At 37.6% G+C, this 27,979-nt stretch overlaps 1 protein-coding gene and 1 long non-coding RNA gene across 5 annotated transcripts in view; one reads left to right on the top strand and one right to left on the bottom strand.

Annotated features, from left to right (window-relative positions):
- LOC134344474 (uncharacterized) overlaps window positions 1–27,979 on the bottom strand; it is a 190,622-nt gene that overhangs the window by 68,754 nt on the left and 93,889 nt on the right. Inside the window, exon 3 of one of the 2 annotated variants that reach the window (XR_010017443.1) lies at window positions 1,591–2,142. The exons of the other annotated variant lie outside the window; for it this stretch is intronic. This is a non-coding gene — a long non-coding RNA (uncharacterized LOC134344474). Of the gene's footprint in view, window positions 1–1,590; window positions 2,143–27,979 lie in introns of those variants that run through there. 2 annotated transcript variants of the gene reach the window in all.
- LOC134344473 (enhancer of polycomb homolog 1-like) overlaps window positions 1–27,979 on the top strand; it is a 213,511-nt gene that overhangs the window by 165,701 nt on the left and 19,831 nt on the right. For all 3 annotated transcript variants that reach the window (XM_063044345.1, XM_063044344.1, XM_063044343.1), the window contains 7 exons: window positions 758–964; window positions 1,427–1,575; window positions 2,491–2,650; window positions 4,108–4,284; window positions 6,066–6,155; window positions 8,055–8,203; window positions 13,291–13,646. In XM_063044345.1, coding sequence (XP_062900415.1) covers window positions 758–964; window positions 1,427–1,575; window positions 2,491–2,650; window positions 4,108–4,284; window positions 6,066–6,155; window positions 8,055–8,203; window positions 13,291–13,646 — 1,288 coding nt within the window. The remainder of the gene's footprint in view (window positions 1–757; window positions 965–1,426; window positions 1,576–2,490; window positions 2,651–4,107; window positions 4,285–6,065; window positions 6,156–8,054; window positions 8,204–13,290; window positions 13,647–27,979) is intronic.

Below are 27,979 nucleotides of genomic sequence, written 5' to 3'. Positions count from 1 at the left end.
GTCCAGGTGACTTAACGACCTTCAGACCTTTGAGCTTCCCAAGCACCTTCTCCTTAGAAATAGCAACTACACTCACTTCTGTTTCCTGACACTCAAATTTCTGCCTTCCACAGTGAAAACTGGTACGAAATACTTAAGTTCAACTGCCATTTCTTTGTCCCCGATTACTAACTCTTAGCATCATTTTCCAATGGTCCAGTGTCCACTCTCGCCTCTCTCAAGATGTATGAAAATATTTTCTGTCCTTAATGGCTGTTTTAGTTGCCTTCTGTTGGTTTTAAGAATCTTCCTAATCATATAACTTGCTGCTAATTTTTCGTACATTACATGCCCTTTTCCTTTGGTGCTGACTTTGGCTTCCCTTTCCAGCCATGGTTCCTCATCCTCCATTTAGAATACTACTTCATCTTTGAGATATATCTATCATCTCCTTGATCTTGCTGACGTTGGGTGGTGGTTGTTATAGCACCACTTAGCCAGACTTTCAGTATGCTGATTCGCATCACCATTGATTTTGCCAGCAACAGTGGAGTCTTTGGCAAACATGAATATGACATTGGAGGTGTGTTTAGCCTCTCAGTTATATGTATTAAGTGAGTAGAGTAGGGGACTGCTTGCAGAGCCTTGTGCACCTGTGCTGATGCATATATTACTCTCTAACTTTGATGGGTGTTCTTGTTTCATTTTAGCATAAAGTTGCATAAAGTCTGTTGTTTGAATTTGATTAGTGTATCTCAAATTTTAATTATCTTGTTAGTTGGTAACTCTCCAGGAAGCAAAGTTGCTATTGAAAGAGGACGACGATCTGATCTGGGAAGTGTACGAGTATTGGATTCGGAAAAGGAAAAGCTGTCGAGGTTGTTCACTTATTCCAACAGTAAAACAGGAAAAGCGGGATGGTTCCAGTACCAATGATCCTTACGTGGCATTCAGAAGAAGAACTGAGAAGATGCAAACTCGAAAGGTTTGTGAGATCTGACATATGAATCTTAACTATGATTTTGGAGAAGTCCAGTCCTTTTATTCTTTGAGTCTCTATTCGTATGACCAATGTTGCATGAAATATGTGAACAAATTTTAGTTCTGGTTAAATACATGAAAATAAGTAATTACTCTTGCATGGGCAGTATTAAGCATTACCATTTTGTAGTTGCAAGATATTAATGTTGATTACTGTCTTAAGTTTTAAAATGACATACATGCATTACTTTGTGCTAGTGCAAAGGAAAACTTTGGTTGACTTATTGTCATATTTTGTACTTTAGAGAAGGCTAAAGTTTGCTCCATTGCTTAATTTCTTCTGCATTTCTGTAAAGTTCCTTGGGTTGGAATCCGGGTAAACATAAAATAAATCTTAAGGCAAAAAAAGAAAATAATATAACTTTTATTTCAATAAACAAAACAAATGGATTTTTGTATTTTGCAGAATCGTAAAAATGATGAGGCTTCATATGAAAAGATGCTGAAGTTGCGGAGGGATCTTAGTCGAGCTGTAACAATCTTGGAGATGATTAAACGAAGAGAAAAAAGCAAAAGAGAATTGTTGCATCTAACGTTAGAAATTGTTGAGAAAAGGTATATACAATCAATGTTTATTTGCACATATTATTTTGAGGGGTTGTGCCCACATAGCTCCTAAAATTAGTGAAATTTATATACAGGAAATGTTTTCCTTAAATATGTGACATGTTGTATAGAATACAATAGAACGTTATTGTCATTGCTCAAGACAACGAGAATGCGGTGCTACTTCAGTCCATGCAAAACAGGTATTTACAATGCATGCAGTACGGCCTAATAAAAAAAAAGCCATGCTTACATGCAGCAAGTGATATTGATAGCCATAACTTTCAAAGGCCTTTGGCAAGCCAGTTTGTAGCATTATTCAGCTGCACAACAGCCCTCGGGAAGAAGCTGTTTTTCAATCATACTACCTTGGCTAAGATGTTTCAGTATTTCCTATCAGGTGGCAGGAGATCGAACAGACAGTGTCCAGGATGGAAAGGGTCTTTAATGATCTTACGAGCATGCTGTAGGCATCGAGAGTTGTAAATTGTTTCCAGGTCTGATAGTTGAGTCCCAGTGATGTGCTGAGCCATCCTAACCACCTGTTGGAATGCTTTGTGATCTGTCTTGCTGCGGCTGGAGATGGAGAATGTATAGAGATAGTTATATGGTCGTGGTTTCAATTTAATGTTATGCTAAAAATGTTGCTGTATTTTTTTAACGTGTACCACTACCATGATTTATAGATGGAAATGTACAAAAATGGTTTGGAGATATCAAAGCTACAGCTTACAAATTGTGAAAAGAAACTATTAATAAAGCCACAGAGTTTCATTTACTCCCTTTTTAGGCAACTTTCCTTTCCTGTCTCTCGACTTCGAAGTTGCATTGTGTATTATTAATTTAGTTTATTCACAGCTGACAAAGATACTGTGCTTTTATTTTGTTATGTTCTCCAAATTGAAATTGTTTTCATGCTTTTAGGCACAGTCTGGGTGATTTCAGTGGAGAAATTTTATCAGAGGTCATGGCACAGCGGCAGCATGTGAAGCCTACATACACAGTGCCCATCACTCCAATATCTAATAGCAATCAGTTTAAACATCAAGAGTTTATGGAGATTAAGGAATTTAAAGTTAATAAGGTAAGAACTTTGTCATTGCATATATAAATAATATAATGTTTTGTAATACACGACAAGCTAACCTATCTCTATAAGCATCTCTCAATATCAACTACACAGTTAAGATAAATGTTAACCATTTGTTTCTGGGGCGTACCGGCACTGAAAGTGGATCTAAGTTTGTATCTGACATTGGAAATAATTGAGAAAGGGTAAATACACTTTCTGTAAAAATAGGGGACAAGCTCTCCTTTACAATCACTCTGAGCACCAGTGTCCCACAAGGCTGTGTGCTCAGCCCCCTGCTGTACTCACTGTACACCCATGATTATGTAGCCAAGTTTCCATTGAAATTAAATATATATAAGTTTGCTGATGACACCACAATTGTAGGCCGTATCTCAGGTAATGATGAGCTTGAGTACAGAGAGGAAATTAAGAACCTGGTGGCATGGTGTGAAGGCAATAACCTATCCCTCAACATCAAGAAGACGAAGGAATTGGTTGTTGACTTCAGAAGGATTAGTGGACCGCAGGACCCCATTTACATCGGTGGTGCACAAGTGGAACAGGTCAAGAGCTTCAGGTTCCTCGGGATCAATATCACAAATGACCTGACTTGGTCCAACCAAGCAGAGTCCACTGCCAAGAAGGCCCACCAGCGCCTTTATTTCCTGAGAAAACTAAAGAAATTTGGCCTGTCCCCTAAAACCCTCACTAATTTTTATAGATGCACCATAGAAAGCATTCTTCTAGGGTGCATCACAACCTGGTATGGAAGTTGTCCTGTCCAAGACGGGAAGAAGCTGCAGAAGATCATGAACACAGCCCAGCACATCACACAAACCAGTCTTCCATCCTTGGACTCACTTTACACTGCACGCTGTCGGAGCAGTGCTGCCAGGATAATCAAGGACACGACCCACCCAGCCAACACACTTTTCGTTCTCTTCCCTCCGGGAGAAGGCTCAGGAGCTTGAAGACTCGTACGGCCAGATTTGGGAACAGCTTCTTTCCAACTGTGATAAGACTGCTGAACGGATCCTGACCCAGATCTGGGCCGTACCCTCCAAATATCCGGACCTGCCTCTCGGATTTTTTGCACTACCTTACTTTCCATTTTCCTGTTTTCTATTTATGAGTTATAATTTAAATTTTTAATATTTACTATCGATTTGTAATCCAGGGAGCGGGAAGCGCAGAATCAAATATTGCTGTGATGATTGTACATTCTAGTATCAATTGTTTGGTGACAATAAAGTATAAAGTATACACTCATTGACATGTTAATTTGTATATTTTGTTTCTATTCATTTGGTTGGTTTCATCCATGTGTCAGTGAGCTGTACATGTGTATTCAGCAGTAGTTACAGAAGAAAATCCTGACTGTTGCATTTTTACTTGTATCAGTAAATATTAATTACATGCTAACAATTAGATTATAAAATGTTAAACATTCTATGCTAATTATGTTGCAGCAGGAGAACGTGGAGATTGTACGACCCAAGAGGAAGTATGAAAAGAAAAAACACAAAATCTCGCAACCAATTGCTGCTGCACCCCAGCAATCAAGCCCTGCTGCACTGCCAGTCTTTAATGCAAAGGATATAAACCAGTATGACTTTCCCAGCTCTGATGAAGAGCCCTTCTCACAGGTCTGTATTGTGCTTCTTATTCAAATAATTCAAGGTCAGTTTCAGTGTCTGATGCAGTAATGGACTACGTTAAATTCCAGCAACTTTAAGTGAGGGTGTGTAGTTGTAATTCAAAGCACTGTCTTACAATTTGTGCTCTAAGTTTATAAAGTAAAATATCTCATAGAATCCTTGGTTCTGAATACATCCACCAGCAATGATTCCATTATAAATGTGGATGGAGAGACTAGTCTACATACAAGATTGGTTAATGGTGAATATTTTTCCTCATGATTCACAAGAAGAATCACAACAAATTCTTGGATTAAGAAATGAGGGGTCAGAGCTACTAGTTATAGTAACGGTGCAGGAATGTTAGTGTGGATTGTGGATCACATTAGTTCACATAATAAAAGATTAATGGGAATAAATGTAACAGTAAAGGTTGAAAATGAAGTAACATGAAGCTAAGAAAGAGTTGAGGGGTGAAGGAAAAGCAGATTTTTTTTTAAATAGCTTTAGTTGTCACATGTATATCAAAACACAGTGAAATGCTTTTTTTTGTGTCAACAACCAACACAGTCTGAATATGATTTGGTGACAGCTCGCAAGTGTCGCTATGTTTCTGGCGCCAGTCTCCATGCCCACCACTTAATTAACCTTTGCTAATCTGTGCATCATTGCCACGGGGAGAGCATACAAAGTCCTTACGGACAGTGACAGGCATTGAACTCCGATCACTGATTGCTGGCTCTGTAATAGTGTTGTACTTAACCACTGCATTACTGTAGGCTGCTATTAAATGCTATGAAATAAGAGGAGAGAAAAACAAACCTATCATGAGACAATGAGAGAGAGAGGTATTGGAGTGCGCATTGAAAAAGAACTGGAATGAAATTGTAGTGTGGGGAAGATTTATTGTTAAGCCATTAGGGGAAGTTTGGGAACAGGCTAGAGGGAAAAGAGTGCAAGAAAAGAAACTGAGGATAGGGAAAGATCACACATGCGGAAGCAAAGGAACTGTTAAAATATAGGGAGAACTTAGAAAATATTGATATTCCACAAAATTGTAATATGGTAAATTGAGCATTATTAAGGGAGGTTGATAAAGGTCAGCACAACATCATGGGTCAAAGAGCCCACACTTTTTTGTATGTCCTATGTGTATTGATGGTGTTAGTTTTGTTTTAAAAAGCTGGTAATAAGCCATTGTGTCTAATATTAAGTAGAGGTATATTCACAAACTTGCTGGTTCTGAAGACTAAAGCAATTTATTAACCAGGGGCTTATCAGAATGGCAAAGTTATTTCCCATGGTAGGGGATTCTCAGACAAGAGGGCACAATTTCAGGATTGAAGGACGTCCTTTTAGAACTGAGATGCGGAGAAACTACTTTAGTCAGAGGATGGTAAGTCTGTGGAATTTGTTACCACGAGTGGCTGTGGAGGCCAAGTCATTGGGTGTATTTAAGGCAGAGATAGGTTCTTGATTAGCCAGGGCATCAGAGGGTATGGGAAGAAGGCAGGGGAATAGGGATGACCGGAAGAATTGGATCAGCCTATGATTGAATGGCGGAGCAGACTCAGTGGGCCGAATGGCCTACTCCTATATCTTATGGTCTTATGGAATATGGAAATCAGTGCATTTAATGATTAAGAACTAGCCTGAAGTAATGTGGAAAAAGGCCACGGTAAACCGATACAATAATACAGTGAAGTAGAAGATAACACTTGGGAGAAATAGTCATTACCTTGGTCTATTGGACAGAATTTACAATTTTGTGCTTTTTCCTTTTGACAAAGGTCCATTCTGCATCTTCAGAAGCAGAGGAAGAGAATGATCCAGATGGTCCTTTCGCTTTCCGAAGGAAAGCAGGGTGTCAGTACTATTCTGTAAGTGCCAAAAAATTGGATGCTGCCTTGGGTAGACCTTTATTCAGATTAACTTGGTTTTGCTTGAAACGTCATGTTACATTTAGTGGTTCTGGTTCAATTGACAACAATTTAAGCAAGAAGCACAAATTTTCTTGGATCAATATATTGGGTTTCTACAGTCTTACACGATTTCAGTACCATGGCCTTTTTTTTCCTGAGCATGTTTTCTGTTTTATCTATCAATACTTAATTGATACTAATACATTGAACCTTCGATAAATCCAGTTGCTGATGCTAACTTCATAGACTCAGTTTTGTTACACTATATGGGTAATTAAACTACAGCTTTTACTTTTGAATTTGCATAGCCCTGTAATAATTAAATGCATCCTTAAATTATTACATAAGCAAATTGCACTGCAACATTATTACATTTTACTACAGTGCCTTTGTCCATTCATCATGCTTTAATTACTGTGCTGTAAGGTAAATTACTTAAAGTGATCTGGTATGTGTCTGCTGGGAGCAAGTAAAGCAGGCAAGTTGAGTAATACAGTAATTATTATTAAACAGTTGCATTGTTTATTAAAGCTTTTGGTCACTGTACGTAAGTGTAAATCCCAGCAAATCTTTCTAGGTAAATTTGTCCTGATTATTTGAAATTACTATTCATAAAATTGCTATAAATTACCATTAATCAGAATAAAAAATAAATAAATTTGAAGTAACTACAAATCAAATAAAGCTGCATCTAGCATTTTTTTAAGAGAGCACATTGTACCTTTTAGAATAGTGATTTTGCTACCCAGCTTGGCTTTCTCATTAACATTAGGAATTGATGGGCAAAACATTTACTTGTTTCATACAGCAGTTTTTATAGTAAAAAGCTTGTTTGTATTTGAGAACAGTGAAAGTGTCAAATTTATTGCTTTTCAAATGTTCACAAAACCAAAGTTTCAATTTAATTTAAAGAATCATATTTGATATCATGACTGAGCAGTCTCAGAACAAGACAAAATTTTTTTGTTACCCATCTTTTATGTTTAATCAGTGGAAAATCCTTGAAGATGAAAATATTTAATGCAGTGTTTGAGAGTGGGGATATTTTGCACAAAACTTCAAACTATGTTTAAATCTGAAATTATTTGGAAAAATAGCCTGTATTTGTTTTACATGACTTCATGATTGGTGCAGTAAGACAGCTTACGTACAGTTGAGATGAAAATGGGTTAGTGGGCGGCAAGTTGAATGCAATGATTTAAAGTAGATTAACCATATTTTGTAATGCATTCTGAATGATTATAATAGCTCTGATTTTTCACAAGCCACTTTGAGAGGACTTTTTCCATTGAAGTTGTGTATGCACTATATAATTTAGAAGATTATTAATTTTAGGGTTTATTTAAATAAAATATTCCTTCTTATACCTTCTAACTTTTTTACAAAAATAGTAATTGTGTTCACAGACCAGTGCTCATTGTTGCTCCTCCCCACACCTCGTGGCGCATCGGGCGGCAGCCTTGCTGTTTCTTTAGCATTTCTTTGTTTTTTTTGTGGGCTGAGTTGCTAGCTGAATGCTCAGATGGAATGAGTGCAAGGGGCTGGCCACATTCAGACCCAGGACCACTTGCCTCCAAGTCCAGTGTGGATGTCACTACACCACCAGCTGGCTACCAGTGCTTGTAGCTTTGGAGAACTAAAAAGCAATCTATAATATATTTGTGTTTGACGTAAAGGAATTACACAAACATTCGGTATTCTGTCTATTGTAACAGGAAACCATCCAAAATGAGTTATTGAACTGAAAACTAGAAGCCACACAGTATTAAAACATAGAAATTTTTGCATTGCTGGGGAAGTGTCATTTCTTAACTTTATCTTATTGCACACTGGGTTAATTTGTTTTCTTTCTTGCAGCCTCGCTTGGACCAAACAGGCAATTGGCCTTGGTGTAGTCCAGAAGAAGGAGGATTAGGAGATGTTCGTTATAGATACTGCCTCACTACACTGACTGTTCCCAGGAGGTGTATTGGTTTTGCACGGAGGCGTGTTGGTCGAGGTGGAAGGTACGTAAAACACATGTTTATTTTAATTTTTTAAGAGAAGTTCATGCTTTAATGCATGATAAAATTAAATATATAGCAATTTATTTAGCGTTTAAGTTAAGTTGGCAGGTGGGTGGGCACTGGAGTGATAGAGCTGAGGATGGGGCAATTGGTATACAAGTCAATGCAGTGTGTAGTGAAACAGGATGGATAGGCAGATGATAGGGTAAAATTGCAGTCAGTGAGATGAGGTGGTGTAAAATGGCAGCAAGATTGAAAAAGGTGATGAATACAGGACTGAAGATGTTGATTGTGCATCTACTGTACTGAGCAAGTCTTAGGCACCCTAGATTTTTTAATAAATTTTGTTTTGGATGTTATTCTTTGTCTTCTGCATTAGTGTGTCAGTAGAAAAGAGCAAATTTTAGATTTTGAAGCATTCATTTTCCAAAAAATTAAGTGCTGAGAATTTTTTTGTATTTTGTTATAAAAGGCAACTTTTTAAGTAATAGAGCACTTTTCAAATGAAAACTTGATTCCTTGGTAGGTATGTAGGCTAGTGCATGCCAAAACAAAGATGAGGAACAGTGCTAATCAATGACACAATGAGTTGAATGCACTAAACTGGACAACTGAAACAGAAACGGGTGTAGAAAGACTCAAACTGGGCAAAGTAGAACCAAACTAAAAAGTGAGGGTGTGGCAGATGTGCAGTTTAACTTTCAAATCATCAGTTTTTACACTTTCGCAAGAGTGAGCATAATAATAAGGCACAAGGTGGTCATCCTACACCAGCAAGGTCTCTCCCAAGCAGAAATTTCATGTCAGGCAGGAGTTTCAAGATATGCTGTCCAAGCTCTTCTAAAATAGCACCTAGAAACCAAGGTTGAAGATCAGAAACAGTGGTTGGCCATAGTGCAGCAGACAAGTGATACATCGAACTGGCATCCTTCTAAATCAGAAGTTGTTCAGCACTGCTTTGAGCTCTGAATTCACAGAAACCACTGGAACCCAAGTAGACACCTCTATAGTCTAGAGAAGTCTTGTCAGAAGTAGCCTTCATGGAAGAACAGCTGCCAAAGCCATTTCTCCGAAGTGGAAACAAAGCCAAGAGACTCACTTGTGAACAAGAACACAAGCACTGGGATGCAGAATAATGGCAGCAAGTGCTTTAGACTGACAAGTCAAAATTTTCAAGTAGGAGGCGGTTTGTCCATAGAAGAACTGGAGAGCACTACATGGATGAGTGTTTGCAGCCAACAGTGAAGTATGGTGGAGGTTCCATGCAAGTTTAGGACTGCATTTCTGCGAATGGAGTTGGTGATCTGACCAGAATTAATGGAATCCTCAATACTCAGAAGTAGAAGCAGATTCCTATCCATTGTGCAGTACCATCAGGGAGGTGTCTGACTGATCCAAGTTTCATTCTGCAGCAGGACAATGAATCCAAACACAGCCAAGGTCATAAGGAACTATCTTCAGCGAAAAAAAGAATAAATTCTGCATCAGATGGTACTCCATCCACAGAGCCATGATCTCAACATCATTGAGGTTGTCTGGGATTACCTGGAGAGACGGAAGCGAGCAAGACAGCCAATGTCTGCAGAAGAACTGTGGCAAGATGTTTCGAACAACCTACCAGGCAATTTTCTTATAAAACTGCACAACCGTGTATTTGAAAAAATTGTTACAATTTTAAAGGCAAAGGATGGTCACGCTAAATATTGATTTGTTTTAGTTTTTTTTACTGTTTACTGCTCTTTATGATTTTTTTGATATTTAGAAACTTCATTATTTTTGAAAACATCTTTGCTTTACTGAATTTTTTTTACATATGCCTGAGACCTTTGCACAGTACTGTAGTATATGGAATAAGGTTGATGATCTTGTGGCATAGATAGAGATTGGCAGTTATGATGATGTGGGCATTACTGAGATGTGGCTGAAAGAAGATCATGGTTGGGAATTTTAACATCCAAGGACACATCTGGTATCAAAAGGACAGGCAAGTGGGCAGAATGGGTGGCTCTATTGGTTTAAAATCCTTATATCAGGGGTTTCAACATATTTTTTATGCCATGGGCCCCTACCATTAACCAAGGGGTCTGTGGACCCCAGGTTGGGAACCCCTGCCTTAGAAAGAAGTGTGACATAGGATCAGAAGATATAGAATCCTTGTAGGTAGAGTTAAGAAACTGCAAGGGTAAAAAGACCCTGATGGGAGCTAAATACAGGCTTTCAAATAGTAGCTAGGATGTGAGATATAAATTTCAACAGGAAAAGAGAAACGGCATGTAAAAAGGACAGTATTGTGATGGGCATGGGGGAATTCAATGTGCAGGTATACTGGGAAAATCAGAATGATGCTGGATCCTGAGAGAGAGAATTTGTAGAATGCCTAATACAATGCCTTTTTAACTTGTGGTTGAGCCCACTAGGTGAAAGGCAGTTCTGGACTGGGTGTTGTGTAATAAACCAGATTTGATTAGGGAGCTTAAGGTAAGAGAACCCTTGGGAGGCAGTGATCATAACATGATAGAATTCATCCTGCAGTTTGAGAGTGGAGTAAAGGGAATTACAGGGGTAAGAGAGGAGCTGGCCAAAGTTCATTGGAATGAGACACTCACAGGGATAACAGCAGAACTGCAGTGTCTGGAATTCCTGGGAGCAATTCGGAAGGTACAGGAAACCCAAAGATGAAGTATTTTCTAAAAGGAGGATGAGGCGACTGGGTGACATGGGAAGTCGAAGGCAGCATAAAAACAAAAGAGGGGTATATAATATAGGAAAAGTTAGTGGGAAGTTGAAGGATTGGGAAGCTTTTAGAAACCAACAGAAGACAACTTAAAGAAAAACTTAATTGTGATGGTAACAAGTCTTGTAACAATACAAGAGGATGCCAAATGATTTTTCAGATATAGAAAGAGTAAAAGGGAGGTGAGAGAACAGCTGGAAAATGATTAGAGGTATAATGGGGGGGACAAAGAAATAGGGACAAACTTCTGCACCAGTCTTCACTGTGGAAAGCTGAAAGGTCTGCAGGTAGATGGGCCACATTGACTACATGCTAGGGTTCTGAACGATGTGGCTGAGGAGATTGTGGAGACATTAATAATAATTTTCAAGAATCACTAGATTCTGGAATGTCTCCAGAGGACTTTAAAATTGCAAATGTCTCTCCATTCTTTGAGAAGGGAGGCAGAAGAAAGGAAATTATAGGCCAGTTATCCTGACTTAAATGGTTGGGATGGTAGGGTCCATGATTAAGGGCGAAGATTCAGCGTGCTTGATAAGGAGTGCCAAAGTCAGCATGGTTTGCTTAGGAGAAATCTTGCCTGACAAATTTGTTGGAATTCTTTGAGGGAATAACAGGCAGGATAGACAAAGAGTCTGTGGATGTTTATTTAGATTTTCAGAAGGCCTTTGACAAGATGCCGCACATGAAGCTGCTTGGCAAGATAAAAGCCCATGGTATTACAGGAAAGATACTGGTGTGGATGGAAAATTGGCTGATTGGCAGGAGGCAAGGAGTCATAATAAAGTTTTTTTTCTGGTTGGTTGTCAGTGACTAGTAGTGTTCTGCAGTGGCCTATATTGGGACCACTTCTTTTCACATTATACTGTATGTCAACGATTTGGTTGACGGAATTGATGACTTTGTGGCCAAGTTTGTAGACAAAATAAAGGTGGTTGGGGCGGGTAATGTTGAGGAAGCAGGGAGAATGGACAAAAGTAGCAAATGGAATATAGTGTAGTGAAGTGTATGGGCATATATTTTAGTAGAAGGAATAAAGGCATAGACTATTTTCTAAATGGGCAGAAGATTCAAAAATCAAAGGTGCAAAGGGACTTGGGAGTCCTTGTGTAGGACTCTAAAAAACTAATGTATGGGTTGAGTCGATGTTAAGGAAGGCAGGTGCAATGTTACCATTCATTACAAAAGGACTGGAATATAAACGCAAGGATATAATGGTGAGGCTTTATAAGACATTGGTTAGACTGCACTTGGAATATTGTGAACTGTTTTAGGCCCTTATCTTAAGAAAAGATGTGCTGGCGTTGGAGAGGGTCTTGGGGAGGGTCATGAAAATGATTCTGGAAATCAAAGGGTTAATGTATGAGTGTTTCATGGCACTGGGCCTGTACTTGCTGGAGTTTAGAAGAAGGGGAGGGGGATGTCATTGAAATCTAATGAATATTGAAAGATCTAGAGTGGATGCGGAAAGGATGTTTCCTATAGTGAATGAGTTTATGCCGGGCGCACAGCCTCAGAATAGAGAGACATCCATTTAGAACAGAGATGAGAAGGGATTTCTTTACTCAGAGGGTGGTGAATCTGTGAAATTCGCTGCCATGAGCAGCTGTGGAGGTGAATTCATTGTTTGTTTAAAGCGGAGGTTGGTAGGTTCTTGGTTAGTTAGGGTGTCAAAGTTTACAGGGAGAAGGCAGAGAATGGGGCTGAGTGGCCTAACTGTGCTCCATGTCTTATGGTTTCATCAGAGCAGTAGATCCATAAATTCAGTTAAATTCACAGTGCAGTTGTTGCCAGTATTTAATAATATATCAAGTTTACAAAACAAATAAACAACTCCTAGCTATAGGAATATATGTGATTGGAGAATCAGGAAAAATAGAAGTCTTATGGTAAAATTTAATTGGGGAATATCAACATACAACTGTAAATATTGTGCCTTGATTATCCTTTCTATGGCAGATGACATTGTGGTATCATTCATAAAGTATTTTCTGATGGAGTAGGGAAGTCTTTTCTGTTCATATGCCAAGATTTGTAAGCCTTACTGATTTCCTGATGTAATTTTGCAATCAAAGTTAACAAATTTCCCGACACATGCCAGTGATAATAAATCTGATTCTGATTCAAACTTAATTAAGAGGGAAAAGTGCAACTTATCAATATAACTGAACTGGATAACAGTTGATTTGGCGTAAAATCCTACATGAATTAATATTTATGATATAATTAGGTATTGTAGGTTACTTAAGTTAGAGAGCTATGTTTTTTGACTCGCTGCAGTGAATTCTTGAGAAAATTCGCATGAACTGGGAAAACTTGAAGCTTACTGATGCTTTCCTTTCTTCTATTGTAGAATTTTGTTGGACCGAGCGCACACAGGAAACGACACTCTTCTTCATCAGTTGGATCCTGAGATACTCTGTACCCTGCCCCATTCTCCATTTAACGAATTTGCCAATACCTCACAAATAAATACCTCGGATCATCCTTCTAGAGACCTCACTCAGATTCTAGCAAACATTAAGGCATGCCGATGGCGGCATTTCAGGCCCCGGTCACCAAATCTTCAGGACAATGATGGTGATGAACTCTCCACCCGAAAGCTGTATCGGGGTGTAAATCGAATCGTAACAGCACAACTTGGGACCCAGCCATGTAGTACCTCTGTCTCCAGCAAAAGCAGTGGCACTGGTTCAACACAGAATAGTGGTACGTGCTGTGATTACTCAAACAGTAATTTAATCAATAAAAATGTGATTGCAGTGCAATTCTGGAGCATGATATTACATTATCTTGGGAAAGCAATGGCTGGTTTAACCACAAATCTTTTATTTAGCCTACTTCAGAAGATGCCAATAAAGTTGTATGTGCATATAAATTGACTATCACTACTTGGAAGTTTGAACATGTTTTACACGTGACAGCGCATTAAGAAGATGTGTGTATGAGAATACTGAATGAACTATAAACTGAAAATCTTTCTGTTATCTTTCGCTTATCTATTTCTTGGCTTTAAAGCACATGGAAATTAAATTTTAGGTATTTTTAAAAATTTAAGTGATGATTAATGCTATCCTCTGAGTTGTCTGCTAGGTTTAAACCATGCACTGAAGCAGCAGAAATCAATTAAACTTTTCCCCTGATGCAATCCACCCTTAAACTTTCTTTTTGTCATCTTTCTTTTAATGATTAATATGTTGCTTAAATAAAATGAAGGAAACCTTTGTTGAAGGATCATCTAACTTGTTCATAAAAATGCAAGATGATTCGTACTTTCAACATTACAAAATGCAGAATACCCTGGATGTGGATTGTTTAGTTAATAATAGTCACTGAAAGCCTTTTCCTAGTATTGTGGAACCAGCCAAATAGATACATTGTTGAACCAATGAGACATCTATGAGAATATTATCAAGTTATGATGGGAGAAGTTATGTGCTATGCGTGTCTTGAGAATGTGACTCAAATGGATTAGAAGATAGGAAATTTCAATTTTGTGCATTGTCATCAAGAATCTGAAATCCAGAATTTTACATCAGATTGACCCATGCTCAAATCCAGTCCACTAAGAAGATGAGCATTCTCTCTGGTTTGCACATTCTCCACTTTCTCATGGGCTTATACCATTGACTGCTATTTAGGAACTTCTTACAGGAAATAATTGTTCTGGCTGTGCAATAAAAATAATTCAATGGCTGGGACTTGGGTGTATTTTTTAGCAAAGTATGGGAAACGTTATTTCTAGCAACTGTCTGGCATCAGTGATTCAAATGTAATTTTTTGAAGTTTTTCTCTTAAAATTTTTTAAGTTAACCACTCTACCCTTGGGTTATGTGGAATAAAGTATAATCATCAAAATATTTACCCCACAGATGAGAGATTAAGGCTTTGCTTAGCGTTGCATTAGTAAAAAGAGATCATCCTGTGATCTGGGGTTCATATTTCTTTAGGATGAAGGGGGATTGAGAAGACCTGAGACTTCTGACAATCATTATGAATGAGGTAGGGGAAACCAAGTACTAGCAAATTGGAATCTTCCAAAGACGTGGTCCACATTGCAAAAAGAATGATGAAAGAAATGTGAGAACCTTCTGACCCATAAATTTATCTTCATTTCTGTAAGAAATAACTAGTTATCCACAATCTATAAATTATATATGCCATAATAATGAAGGAACTAGGAACAGGAAGTAAAAGATCATGCTTGTGTTTTTAAAGAAGCATTTGACTCTTGCGTAAGAAAGCTAAATTAGGTAGAAGTGTTAGAGGAACATGGTAGTGTGGGAAAAGTACTCAATACTGCACTGAAGGGCCTTTTTAATTGAATTAATCAAGGGTTAACTCCTAAATTGCAGAGGTGGGAATAAAGATAGGACCAGAGAAAATGTTAAGAGGCTTTTAAAATGAAGGATTTTGCTGGAGTAAGTAGGGAAAAATTCTGCCTCATCAGGAGAGAGAGAGAAGGGAAGTGTGATTCAATATTTCAGGAAGATGCCAAGGTGTGGGGAGAAACGTGTGATAGTTTTTTATTTGTTTGATGTTGCTAAGCATTTATAGTCCAAGCTTAATTACTGTTGAAGGCAGTGGAGAGCTGCCACCTTGTATAGCTGCAGTCATCTAGTGAAGGAGTTACCGTTGTGCTATGAAATATATTCCAGGATTTAAATACAGTGCTAATGAAGAATTAACAATAAGTTTAAAATTTTGTCATTTGGATTGGAATTTGCCTGTTGTGCCTTGTCCCTGGTGTAGGGTGAGGAGCAACAGCATGGAATATCATAAAAGCTTCTAACTTTCTACATTTTTGTAGTTTTATTGTTTAAACAATATTGGTGTTTTTGTATAAACTTTTCAAATTATCAGTTGGTTCATTGGTTTGGGTCATGGTCATATTTACAAGATATACAGGCAGCAAATCTAACTTATCATTGGAGATGTGACCCTGCTGACAAGGCCAGTGTTTATTGCCCATCCCTTATTGTCCTCGAGTGTGGTATTCTTGAACTGCTACAGTAAATTGGATGAATTTGCTCCCATGGTATTTTTGGAGGCAGTGTAAAAGGGTTTGAACCCAGCAACAAAGGAAGAATAGTGTGTACCTTGGAAGGACAGACATCTGCTGCCCTTGCCCTTGTTGGTGGTAGAGGTCACAAGTATGAATAGTGCTATTTAAGTTGTTAGGTAGCATTACTGCACTTCAGAAATGACATACTCTGTAATGTAGAGTTGGGTGTAGTTAGTTGGGTAGTGTATCTGGTCCCAAACAAGTATGATGCTTTGTTCAGTGCAGCATTAAGCTTCTTGTATGTCATTTGGGTTGTATTCAATTGGGCAGGTGGAGAATATTCCATCATGCTCCTGACTTGTCCCTAGGTGATGGTAGAAAGTCTTTAGAATGTGAGGTGAGTCACCTACTGAGATACTTGCCCTCTTCCTATTCCTTTAACCACAGTATTTTTGTAGCTGGTACCATTGAATTCTTTTGTCACTGTTAAACCCTAGAATGTTTTTGGTAATGTCAGAGTTGAGGGTTAGACTCTCGCTTGCTGGAGAATGATCACTGCCTAGTTGGCACTACCTTTTTTGCCTTTCATTAATTGCATAATGGAAGGGGAAGAAATGTCAACATTGCAATAGAGGTTTAATTCTGTAATTCTTGTATACCAAAGGAAATCAACATTTACATCAGTGCTCTTAGAATAAGTACACATTGAAGCCAGGACTTGCATGGCTGATTTGTTACATGTTTTTAGGGGTAGTGAATAAACAGTGAAGTTTTACCATTTACTCTAAATTACAATACTGAGGGGGTCCTAGACCCTGCCCTGTCAGAGATCCAAAATTCCAATGGAATGTTAAACCAAATTTCATCTACAGGCGGCTGATTATTAATAATCCTGCTTTCAAGAGCAGGAAAGTCATCCTTAAATTCTGGCCCAGTGTTTATCTCCACCAACAATGTTGTTTCTGAGAGCCTGTGTATTTCGTACATTACAAGCAGTGCCTACACTGAGTGCTTTATAAATTGTAAAGCTCTTTGCAGTATTGTTTTCTAAGCAGCAGTAATTAACTAGATTTAATTCCAAAACATTCAGCTGAACACTTGCAATTTTGTAATCAAAGGCGAAGAAAATAAAAGCTGAAATAGAATCTTGTGAAGAGTTTATAAATCATTTCTGAAGTAATTGATGTTCCTAAACCCAAGAATACTGCAGCAGGAAGTTTGTTACACATATTCAATGCAGTTTCATTCCAGAAAGAGAATGGCTAATAGTCTAGAATGCAGGATATCCACAAAAAATGTATAAAATAAGATTTTAAACTTGGATGGCATCACTGAAGTTTGCAATTGTCAAATTAATTCTGAAATAAAGTTAAATGACATTCTGAATTTTCATGACTGTGGCCAGAGACCATGGGGATTTACAGTCGGTATACAAAGATTTTCCAGATTCCTGTGTTCTAACAATAACTGAAGAAATTGTTGGAAAAAGCTGCACCTCCTTAACTATTGTCCTTAACTATTTATGGGTTTATTTTAATGCATGAAGCACCATAACTTATCAATACAAAATGTGCTATTTCCATTTCAAATTAAGAAAATTGCTATAAATTACTAACTCTAATTTGGAGTACTTGAAATTGCTTTCTCATTTCCATTTTGTGAAATATATTACCCATGATCAGGTTTGCTGTAAATTGGTGCAACTTCCCTCAACTGGAATCTGAAATTAGGCAAGGTGAAACTGTTGTCCCATCTTGGAACATGATTATATTCCATTAATCAAAAATATGTTTTTTGTTTTTATTCCTTTTTAATGTGAGTATTTTAATTGCATTAAAAGCTTGAGCTGGGAATTGAGATGACATTCTTTTGAGTAAAATATGATATTTGTTTGCAGATTTGTTTGTGAATACTAATGCCTTCATAACTCACCTGAAAAGGTGTGTGGTGTGCGGCATTTTAACTTCACCAGAAAGACCAGTGTTTTTTGTCAATCCCTAAAAAGATGTGGGTTTGTTTTAAACTTTGCAATTCTTCTCGTGAAGGTATTTTCATAGTTGCAGAATTTGAATTTGTCAGTGATTGTGTTCAAATTTGGTGTGCTGTTTAGAAGAGTATTTCTTGCATTTCTTGTTAGCCCTGAAGGTAGAGGCTGTAGATCTGACAGGTGCTCTCAAAGTTGCCTTGGTGAATTTTAGCTGTACATTTTATAGGTGACTCTGTGCTTGTCATTGAGAAAATTTTTAGTATAGTGTTGTGCCCTAGTTTTTTGGAGTTCAGACAAATGAGTATTCCATCTCAATTGTTTGTGATTATGAGACAGAAGGTAACTTTTTTTTAAAAAAATACTTTCGAGGGATGTGGGCTTTAGGCTAAGCCAGCATTTAATTGTCTACCTCTAGCCCTTGAGATGGTGATGGTCGTGAACTGCTAACTTGAATCAGAATTTCAGAATTTTGCTGGAACAGCTGTAAATGAACAGTGATATATTTTCAAGTCCAGGTTGTCAGTAGCTTAAGCAACTTCTGGGTGGCAATGTTCTTATACTGTTAAGCCTCTGGACCCCCTCCAATGCCAGCACATCCTTTCTGAAATAACTGCTCACAATACTCCAAATGCAGCCTTATAAAGTCTCAGCATTATATCCTTTTATATTCTAGTTCTTTCAAAATGAATGCTAACATTTGAATTTGCTTTCTTTACTACTGACTCAACCTGCAAGTTGACCTGTAGGGAATTGTGCAGTAAGACTCTTTAGTCCCTCTGCACCTCCGATTTCTGAATTTGCTCCCTGATTAGAAAATATTGTACACCTTTATTCCTTCTACCACATTGCATGGCTATACACTTCACTACACTGTAGTGGTAGTTCATGAGCTTGAATTTTTCCATGATTATAACTGAGTCCTCATTACAGGGTTATTAGTGTCTGGAAATTTTGTTGTGAGCACATCTTTTTGAACGGGAAGGAATCCACCAGCAGAGAGGCATGTGATAAGTTGAAATTTTTGTGTATTTGTAAGGTGCTATTCTGCTGTATGTTTGTGTTCTAGTTAAAATAGTGATTAGTGGATTTTGGGAAATTTGTTCTCAATGGAATGAAATACTGAGGGCTAAAATTTCAAGGAAAGGATATACAAGAACAACGAGTCCTTCAAGAATTTTCTTTCTTACAGAGGCAATTTAGCACAGTATATTATAATTGCTGAACTGTTTCTATGCCAGTGTGTCATTCATGGCAGCCTTCAGGAAAATTTCTGAAGTAGGATGAAGAGTAAAAGGGTAAAGAACATGGGAGAGTAACAAAGCCTTCTAGGTATTTCAGAAAGCTGCAGTGGGAAACAATTGTTTATCATTAGTATTAGCAAAGTGTTTTTTCAAGCATTGCAAAATGTTGGTTAGTAATTTTGCACTATTTTGGTATTGAAAAGTGGGAGAGGTATCACTCGAGGCTTTATAGAAAGGCATAGTAGCCCGAACGGAAAGTCGTTTAACAATGCTTGGGAAACAAAGATTCAAGTCTTTACCTCGGTTGCCAGACTTTTTCAAATCAATGGATGACAATATATTAACCTTGACTTAGGTTAAAGTATTATTCTCACCAATTGATCAGTACCCACTTATCTAATTTTAGGATAGTTACTGAAGTTGTGATTAGTTGGTTTACTGTTCACAACAAAGTCAAAGGTACTCAATTTGTCAGCCCAAAATTAGAATATTCAAGTACAGAGATGAGATGTTGGTTTTGTTTTTACTGTGTATTTGGGTTTTTTTCTCAATTTATAGATAATGTTTTGTGAGCTATTACAAACTAGTAATGACCGATTTATAAATATTTGGTACTAACATTAAGTATTAAGTGTTCATTTAGTTGGATAAGAAAATTCTCTATGCTGCTTAATAACTTACGAATGTTAGAGCTAGTAATTATTGGCTTTAAGTATTAGCTTTGAAGGAATAAGCTGCCTATGCACAGACTATATATTCCTCTATCTCAGTATTCTGGTTTAGTTTAAGGCTCGTTTGTTGTGCATGAAGTTTATATTTCCCAGGTTTGGGGGTGAACTTGGACTTGTTAGCAAATGTTGCTTTTTGTATAGAGAACGCAAACAACAGGAATTCTGCAGATGCTGGAAATTCAAGCAACACACATAAAAGTTGCTGGTGAACGCAGCAGGCCAGGCAGCATCTCTAGGAATAGGTGCAGTCGACGTTTCAGGCCGAGACCCTTCGTCAGGACTAACTGAAGGAAAAGCTTACTCACTCTTCCTTCAGTTAGTCCTGACGAAGGGTCTTGGCCTGAAACGTCGACTGCACCTCTTCCTAGAGATGCTGCCTGGCCTGCTGCGTTCACCAGCAACTTTTATGTGTGTTGTTTTGTATAGAGAGTTGGGTTCTAAGTATCTGTACTCATTGAGATTTGTATTTGTCATGCCTCCAATTCAAATTCTGTACTAGTTTGTAATTTGTCCAGTTCTGAACCTTTCATCAAACTTTATGCTTTTTACCAAATTGATCAGTCTCAAGGCATCTTTGATTTTTCTCTCCCAAGCTTTTGATTGACTCATGCTAGAATTGCTGGTATAATTGACCTATTCAACAGGACATATTGGGCTGACATCTTGTACATTCAGTTTATCATTTTAGTCAAATATGAGTTTAGGTTCTGTCTGAATGCTAACTGAACACTTCAGATTTTAACCATGCCTAATAAATGCTTCCAAACATGATATAGTTTACACTTTTCATTTATCTACTTGGAACGTATAAGGAGCATTCAGTGATGGTAATTGCTCATCGCTTTTGCCATAATTGCTTAGAATGCTCAACTGCAAAAGTCTTAGTACTTTTTCATATTTAAAGTCAATGTTCTAGTGTATTTACATATAGTTTTAAAGAAATATCGTGAAATAAGCATTATGTAATTAATGAAATAAGCATAATGTAAATAAAATTGTATAGCTCATGAATATGGATTATTAATAGGAAATCAAGCAGAATAATTGAAACCTATCGAATGGTGAAAGGCCTTGATGGAGTGGATGTGGAGAGGATGTTTTCTATGGTGTGAGAGTGTAGGACCAGGGGAGGCAGCCTTAGAATAGAAGAGTGTCCTTTTAGAACGGAGATGAGGAATTTCTTCAGCCAGAGAGTGGTGAATCTGTGGAAATTTTTGCCACAGGCAGCTGTGGAGGCCAAGTCTTTACATATATTTAAGGCAGAGGTGGATAGATTCTTGATTGGCCAGGGCATGAAGGGATACGGGGAGAAGGCAGGAAATTGGGCCTGGTTGGAAGAATGGATTAACCATGATGAAATAGCGGAGCAGACTCAATGGGCCAAATGACCTAATTCTGTTATTGTATCTTATGGTGTTATGATTTAATGTGGAATAGAGAACTCAAAAAAAGAGAAAAGATTTAAAGGAGTTTTACAAGCCAAGTACAATGTGGTATGTGCCTGGAATGCATTGCCAGGAGAAGTAATAGAAAAGTGTTTAAGAAGCACTTAGGCAGAGGATAGGGGAATAAAGACCATGTGCGAGCCATTGGGATTAGTTTAAATTTGCCTCATTTTCAACACAGGTATTGTGGGCCAAAAGGACCTTCTGTGCTGTGCTGTACTGTTCTGTGTTTACTAACTTTTAAAAAGAAATGTAAAGTCCTTAAAATTTTGAAATCTATGATATTGAAATGATATTAGCAACATGAACTCAGAAGTGGTTGAGAAATAGAGGATAGTAGTGAATGGTTGCTCTTTAGTCTGGAGAGCAGGTATGCAGTTGTATCCCCCAATGATGAAAATGGTAATCAGGCAGATATAAATAAACTGAAATGGCAAACATATAGAGGGTGTGAAATGAACTGACACAACAATCTGCTGGAGAATCTCTGGGTTGAATATGATCTGTGAGAGGAAAGAAATTGTCATTGTTTCAGGTCAATATTTCTTTCTACGGATGCTGCTCAACCCACTGAGTTCCTCCAGCATATCTTTATTGTTCTGGATCCCAGTATCTGTCTCCTCTGACTCCATGAAATGAGCTAAATGCTTTTGGGAGGCAAATGAGTGGTAATATAGATGTGGTTTTGAAGGACTTGCAGGAATATGGGATACTGTAGTCAGGGGTGTATAACAGAATTGAACCCTTCGGTACTCCACATCCATGCCAACTTTTTGCTGTCTGCATTATGACCATGTCTAGCTAAATGCTTCTTAAATACAACAATTGAATCTGAATCCACCACCATCTCTGGCAGCATGCTTCAGATATCAACCACTCTGTTTAAAACAAAAACTTGCCCATAATGTCCCCTTTAAATCTCCTACCTGTTACTTTAAAACTATGATATCTCTACTCAGGTTAAAAGATTTTGACTTTCCATCCTAGCTAAGCCTCTCATAATTTTATACTTCTGCCTTCCCCCAGAACTAAAGTGCTGCTATTCAGTCAGATCCTATTGTATCTGCCCTGCACTCTCCCCAGCACACAGATATGCATTCTACACTTTATAGATAGACATACAGTGAAAATACCAGGAAGTTATAGTAAAGCCAGAATTTGGTGATGTGAGTGCCACTTGATGGAAGAAAGAGGTTTGCATAGAATTGCTTCTCAGTCATGTGGCGACTGGAGAAACATATTCTTCTCAGAGCAGATAGATTGAGGAGGGACCTGAAAATTGAACAACATTGATAAATGGCCATTATCAGAACACTTTAGAATCAATTCATCTCAGGTTTCCAGCCAAGTACAGGTACTGATTTTAACCAACATTTCGATGACAAACACTGCCATCTTCATCAGAGATAATGCCTGGGCATCCCATCTACAGGATTCCCTATGAATGCGGAGCAGTGTATGTCAAAACCCACATCAAGTAGTACAAGAGGTGTATCCATTTGGGTTACCCAGAGAAATAGGCGGCAGCAGAACATTGCATTCGCAGTGGCCATAGGATTGACTTCACACAAAACTATTGTGCCAGACCAGTGGCTTTTGGGATTGCCTGGTGAGGCCATTGAAATAAAACTAGAGGAGAATAATTTTAACAAAGATGAAGATCTCGCTCTAAGTAAGAACTGGAATTCGATTGTAAACAAGGTGAGCGAAATTCATGTTGGATGAGAACTAACTAATCAAGAGGGACGTACAATGGCAGTATAAATACCACCAGACTAGACATACCCAGACATCATCCCTGATGAAGATGGCAGTCTGTGATCAAAACAGTTACCAAGTGGAAGCCCAACAAGACTTTATTCATCATGTGTGGTGGGAAAGTATGAGAATTTTTCACATTTTAAATTTTTACCAAAATTACGGGGAAGAATTTTTTTTATTTGCACTGTTATTTAATAACTGAAGATATCATCAAACTTGCTCTTTGGGTAACTTGCATTATTGGCAACCCTCTTTTCTCAATAACTTATCAAAAGAAAAATAAGTTGAACCTCCTGTGTTTGAAGAAAGATCTCCAACCTGAAACTCTGATTCTGTTTCTCTTTCCACAGATGTGGACAGACTTGAGTATTTTTACCATTTGTTTTTGTTTTAAATTTTAGCCTCTTTTTTTTTACTTTCAATCTCTTGATGCTAAGGTTTCCTATTTTCATTTAATGTGCTGAATATCAACTGTTTATTAACCATGCTTTCCTCCCATTAATTTCTATCACCTTTATCTTGTTGCTTTCTTCCACCACATTAGATTTTTCTCCAGAGCTTGTGCTATTACCATTGTGCTTATACCACTTTCCGATTCCCACGTCAAACTGCTTTTCTTTCCTTCCATTTTGCTTACTATTTTATTAACTCCACTGCACCTCAAAATTGCTTTTTATTTTCTTTTCCCCTACCCTCCTAACTGCCTAATAATCTTGGGTACTTTAGTTAGTTGGTATGCTCTGATCCAAATCTAGTTAGTAAGGGTGTGTGTACTCTTTCCTGATGAGATGCAAGGGTAGAGATCCTTCATAACTCTCTTCCAGTAAAGAATGATAAGTTAGGCCATCCTATTAAAGTTCAAGATACAATAAAAGTAGAGATCAAAGTTAAAATAAAACCTTTTTTTTATTGTGAATAAGCATTGACTTTTAAATGATATGAACATTTGACCATCATTGCTTTTTTAAAGAATCTAGTCTCTTAAAGCAAATTTAACATTCTGCTGAGTCAAAATTCAAGAATTTATTTCCAAATAAATCATCAGTCAGTGATAAAAGTATACACCACTGTGGTCAATGTTATTTATTCTGTTGCTTAGCTTTAAATATGTAGAACAGCAGGACTTAGTTGCTGCAACTGCTTTCCATATATTATCTTAATTGGTTGGTCAGGAAAACACACTTTCTCAGTAATTGATATCACTTAGAGATAGAGTTAGAGGATAAGAGCTTAATGATGCATAATTGTGTTAATAAGGTGATAATAACAATTGATTTGCCCAATATTGCTGTCTTGAGTTAATGGTTTAAAGATATTGTAGCTGTTGGATGTACTTAATGACATTTCACTGGATGCTGCAGTATTATGGTATTGGTCCTGCAGTAAGTTAGTGACCTCAGTGTGAGAAGACTTATTTTTCAATCATGAGATGTGAGTGATGAATTGGAGAGCTGTAAGTCCCTTTGGACTGAATGGTTTGCTGCATGTTTGTTGTGCATATACAGCAGATGCAGATTATCTTGGAGCGGGTGGGTTTTTACAACAATTTTAGTTGTATGGTCTTTATTACTGTTTCTACCCATTTCTTTTCAGATTTAAATTTGAGAGAGGTGTTGAATTCTTTTGATGGTCTTGGGGATTTAGAATTCTTCACCACAGAACAGTGGAGGCTGAATTGTGATACATATTGTTCTGGGCGGCATGCAAAACTAAAGCTTTTCACTGTATCTCAATGCCCATGCCAATAATAAATCTATTAGGAGCAAAATGGGCTCTTTTGGTCTACAAGAGAATCTAAAGAATACAAGGAACCAACAGGAAAGTGGAGCTGTCAGGATCAGATTAGCCCTGATAATGAACGATAAAGCAGAAGTTGTTAGTTGTGAGGGAACATGTAGCATTTCCTCATATTACTTGTTTTAATCTTTTATGTATTTCAACATAACATGAGACTTCTGATTACGTCCACTGGATCTGTCATAGTTTCAGAGTAACTATTAAATCCAGAATATGCATCACCAGATAGCATATTTCTCTATCCCTGTCTCTTGCTGTTGTCTCCCTTTCTCTAGCCATTTCTAAGTGATTTGTTTATTCATTTCCTTTTATCGAGGAATAATAACCAATTTAAAAACAGGTGGCTGAAGTGTATTTAATTATTCCTTTGGAATATCTAAAACTAATACTACTTTTCTGGAGTTCAGAATTTGATAATCACCTTAATTTCTCTTGTTTTCTCTAAAAGTGAAAGGGTATTAGATCTGTAAATGTTTTGAAACATGCTTTGTTTCAGAGGCAAGATTGCTTAAACACAGACTGCATCCAAAACTCAACTTGGACATTGTCTCCACAAATAATACTGTATTATCTCAAACCTTTTGTTTTTAAGTAGTATTTTAAACCAGTATTTAGTGTTGAGATAGACAGTTATGAACAGTTTTGTGGCAATTTCAAACCATTAGAATTCCAATAAGCAGGAGGTAGCAAAATTTAAATACTAGGAATTCACAGAATCAAAAATATTTAGTTTCCCCACATGTATTTTGATAAATATTGATTTTGGTGAGCTGTTTGTTCTGTTGCCAAGATCTATTTTCAGATGTAGATTTTCTGTGGTTAACAAGAGTTCGCTGCATATTTTTGGGATGGCTAAAGTCTTATTCTCAACACTTAAATATCTGTCTATTAAATATTAAGGAATTGAAGAGGGAAATCCTGTGGGGTTGTTTTGGCATGGAATTTGACACTGCACTGGAATTGAAACCCTGTGGTTTATTCCTGTTCTCCAGAGTACAGTCAGCACTAAAGAGATAATTGTACATCAGCCCTAAAGCTGTAGCAAAAAAAATTCGTGTTTGTTGCATTTGCTCTGTTTTCTGTGAAATCAAAGAAAAATGTGAGCCATGTTTTATCTGACAACCATTCCTTGCAGGGTGGAAACTGACCTTGCAATCACATTGAGAACCCATCAACAATATTAGTTTAGAGATGAATCATTTGTGTTTCTTGCTATTTGGCACTTTTATCCATTCATGCATAAACGTACACCATGATAACATGACATCACTTTGGTAATCATTTGAGCATTTTGTATATATTAAACATTTCTAGATTCAAACATTAAGAAAAACCTTAGTGCAGCAGTCATAACTCGCGGCAGCAGCAAAGTAACTGCATCTGCATGAGAATTAGAAGATGCTCTTATTTAAATATAATAGAATATGTCATTAAGGTGTCCATTAATAATGCTCTTGAGCAAAGTGAGAACTGGAAATTTGGATAGTTTGTTAAAAGTTTCATATATTAGTCTGCATGTGTCAGGAATAAATTCTGCACATTTGGGCCCACTTCTGAGGTGAATGGACTAGGTGATGGTTTGGATTGAGCACTGTTAGTCAAAATAATACAGCATGGAGAGGGCCTTTCCCTCCAAGTTCCATGCTGACCCTGGTACCTGACAAATTTGAGTTTATTGTCATCTGCACAAGTATGCACAGGTGCAATGAAAAGTGTACTTGCAGCAACAAGTAATCAATTCCATTTAAAAACGCAAATGCAAGATAATCTGCATATGCTGGAATTTCAGGCGTTACACATAAAAGTTGCTGGTGAATGCAGCAGGCCAGGCAGCATCTATAGGAAGAGGTACAGTTGACGTTTCGAGCCGAGACCCTTCATCATCAGGATGGAGGGTCTCGGCCGAAACGTCGACTGTACCTCTTCCTATAGATGCTGCCTGGCCTGCTGCATTCACCAGCAACTTTTATGTGTGTTGCAATCATTTCCATTTGCCTGCATTTGGCTCATATCCCTCTAAACCGCTGCTATCTATAGGGAACTCATGGCTTCATTTATGCTGTCTGAAGAGTTGAGCGCTTTACTGCTATTAGGGAACATTTATTGATACTTTAGTCAGTATTTTTAATCTGGAAGTTTTATTGATCATCTTTTATACTCCTGAATAATGTACTCAATCATTTTTCTACTAAAAAGTGCCAGTAAACTGCCTTTGACAGAATCAGTTCATTCAAAGAAAAATTTCCAAAGCTTTTTTCCCAACCACAGATGAAATTCATGTACAAAAGAGATTCCTACTTCCATCTGTGTACATCGTGCACAGTACTCACCAGACCCACAATTGAGATCAATCCAACTGGTCTCGACTAACTGTAACCATGACTGTGCTAGAAAAGAAATGTAGTGTGATAGGTAGTTGCTAGTGCCAAGGCAGAGGTTCATGATTCTATTTGGGAATATTCCTGTTAAAATCTGAATGTACATACAGTAAATAGGATGATACATTTTGTAGGAATGGTGTGATATAGAATATCATTCAGTTCAAGAAGCTGCATCTTTAAAACAGCTAGGTTTATTATTTAATAACTAGCCATGGGTCCGATTAGAATCTAAGCTTGTTCTTTTTGAAAAAGGAGGTATTTCCCCCTTTTGTACATAAAATGTTAGCATGTGAGTAATTGAAGCAGTAATCTCTTTAACCAATCAAAGGTTCTCAGGCCCTTCAGCCCACCATGTCCGTGCTAACCTTTTATCCATCTTCCCATATTTCCCCCATTATACATACTTATTTTAAAATTATTTATTGATTGATAGAGTGCAGTTGGCCCTTCTGACCCTTCAAGCCACACCGTACCTAGCAACCCCACAATTCCAATTAACCCTAACCTAATCACAGGGCAGTTTACAGTGACATATTAACCTCCCTGGTACATCTTTGGAATGCAGGAACAAACTGGAGCACTCAAGGAAAACCCATTCATTCCACAGGGAGGACACACAGAGATTCCTTGCAGAATGATGCCGAAATTGAACTCTGAACTCTGCAAGCTGTAATACTGTTCAGCTAACTGCTAC

This window comes from Mobula hypostoma, chromosome 3 (genome assembly GCF_963921235.1).
Source record: "Mobula hypostoma chromosome 3, sMobHyp1.1, whole genome shotgun sequence".
Lineage (NCBI taxonomy): Eukaryota > Metazoa > Chordata > Chondrichthyes > Myliobatiformes > Myliobatidae > Mobula > Mobula hypostoma.
Note: the sequence above shows the minus strand (reverse complement) of the source record. Positions and strands in the feature narration are given on the sequence as shown.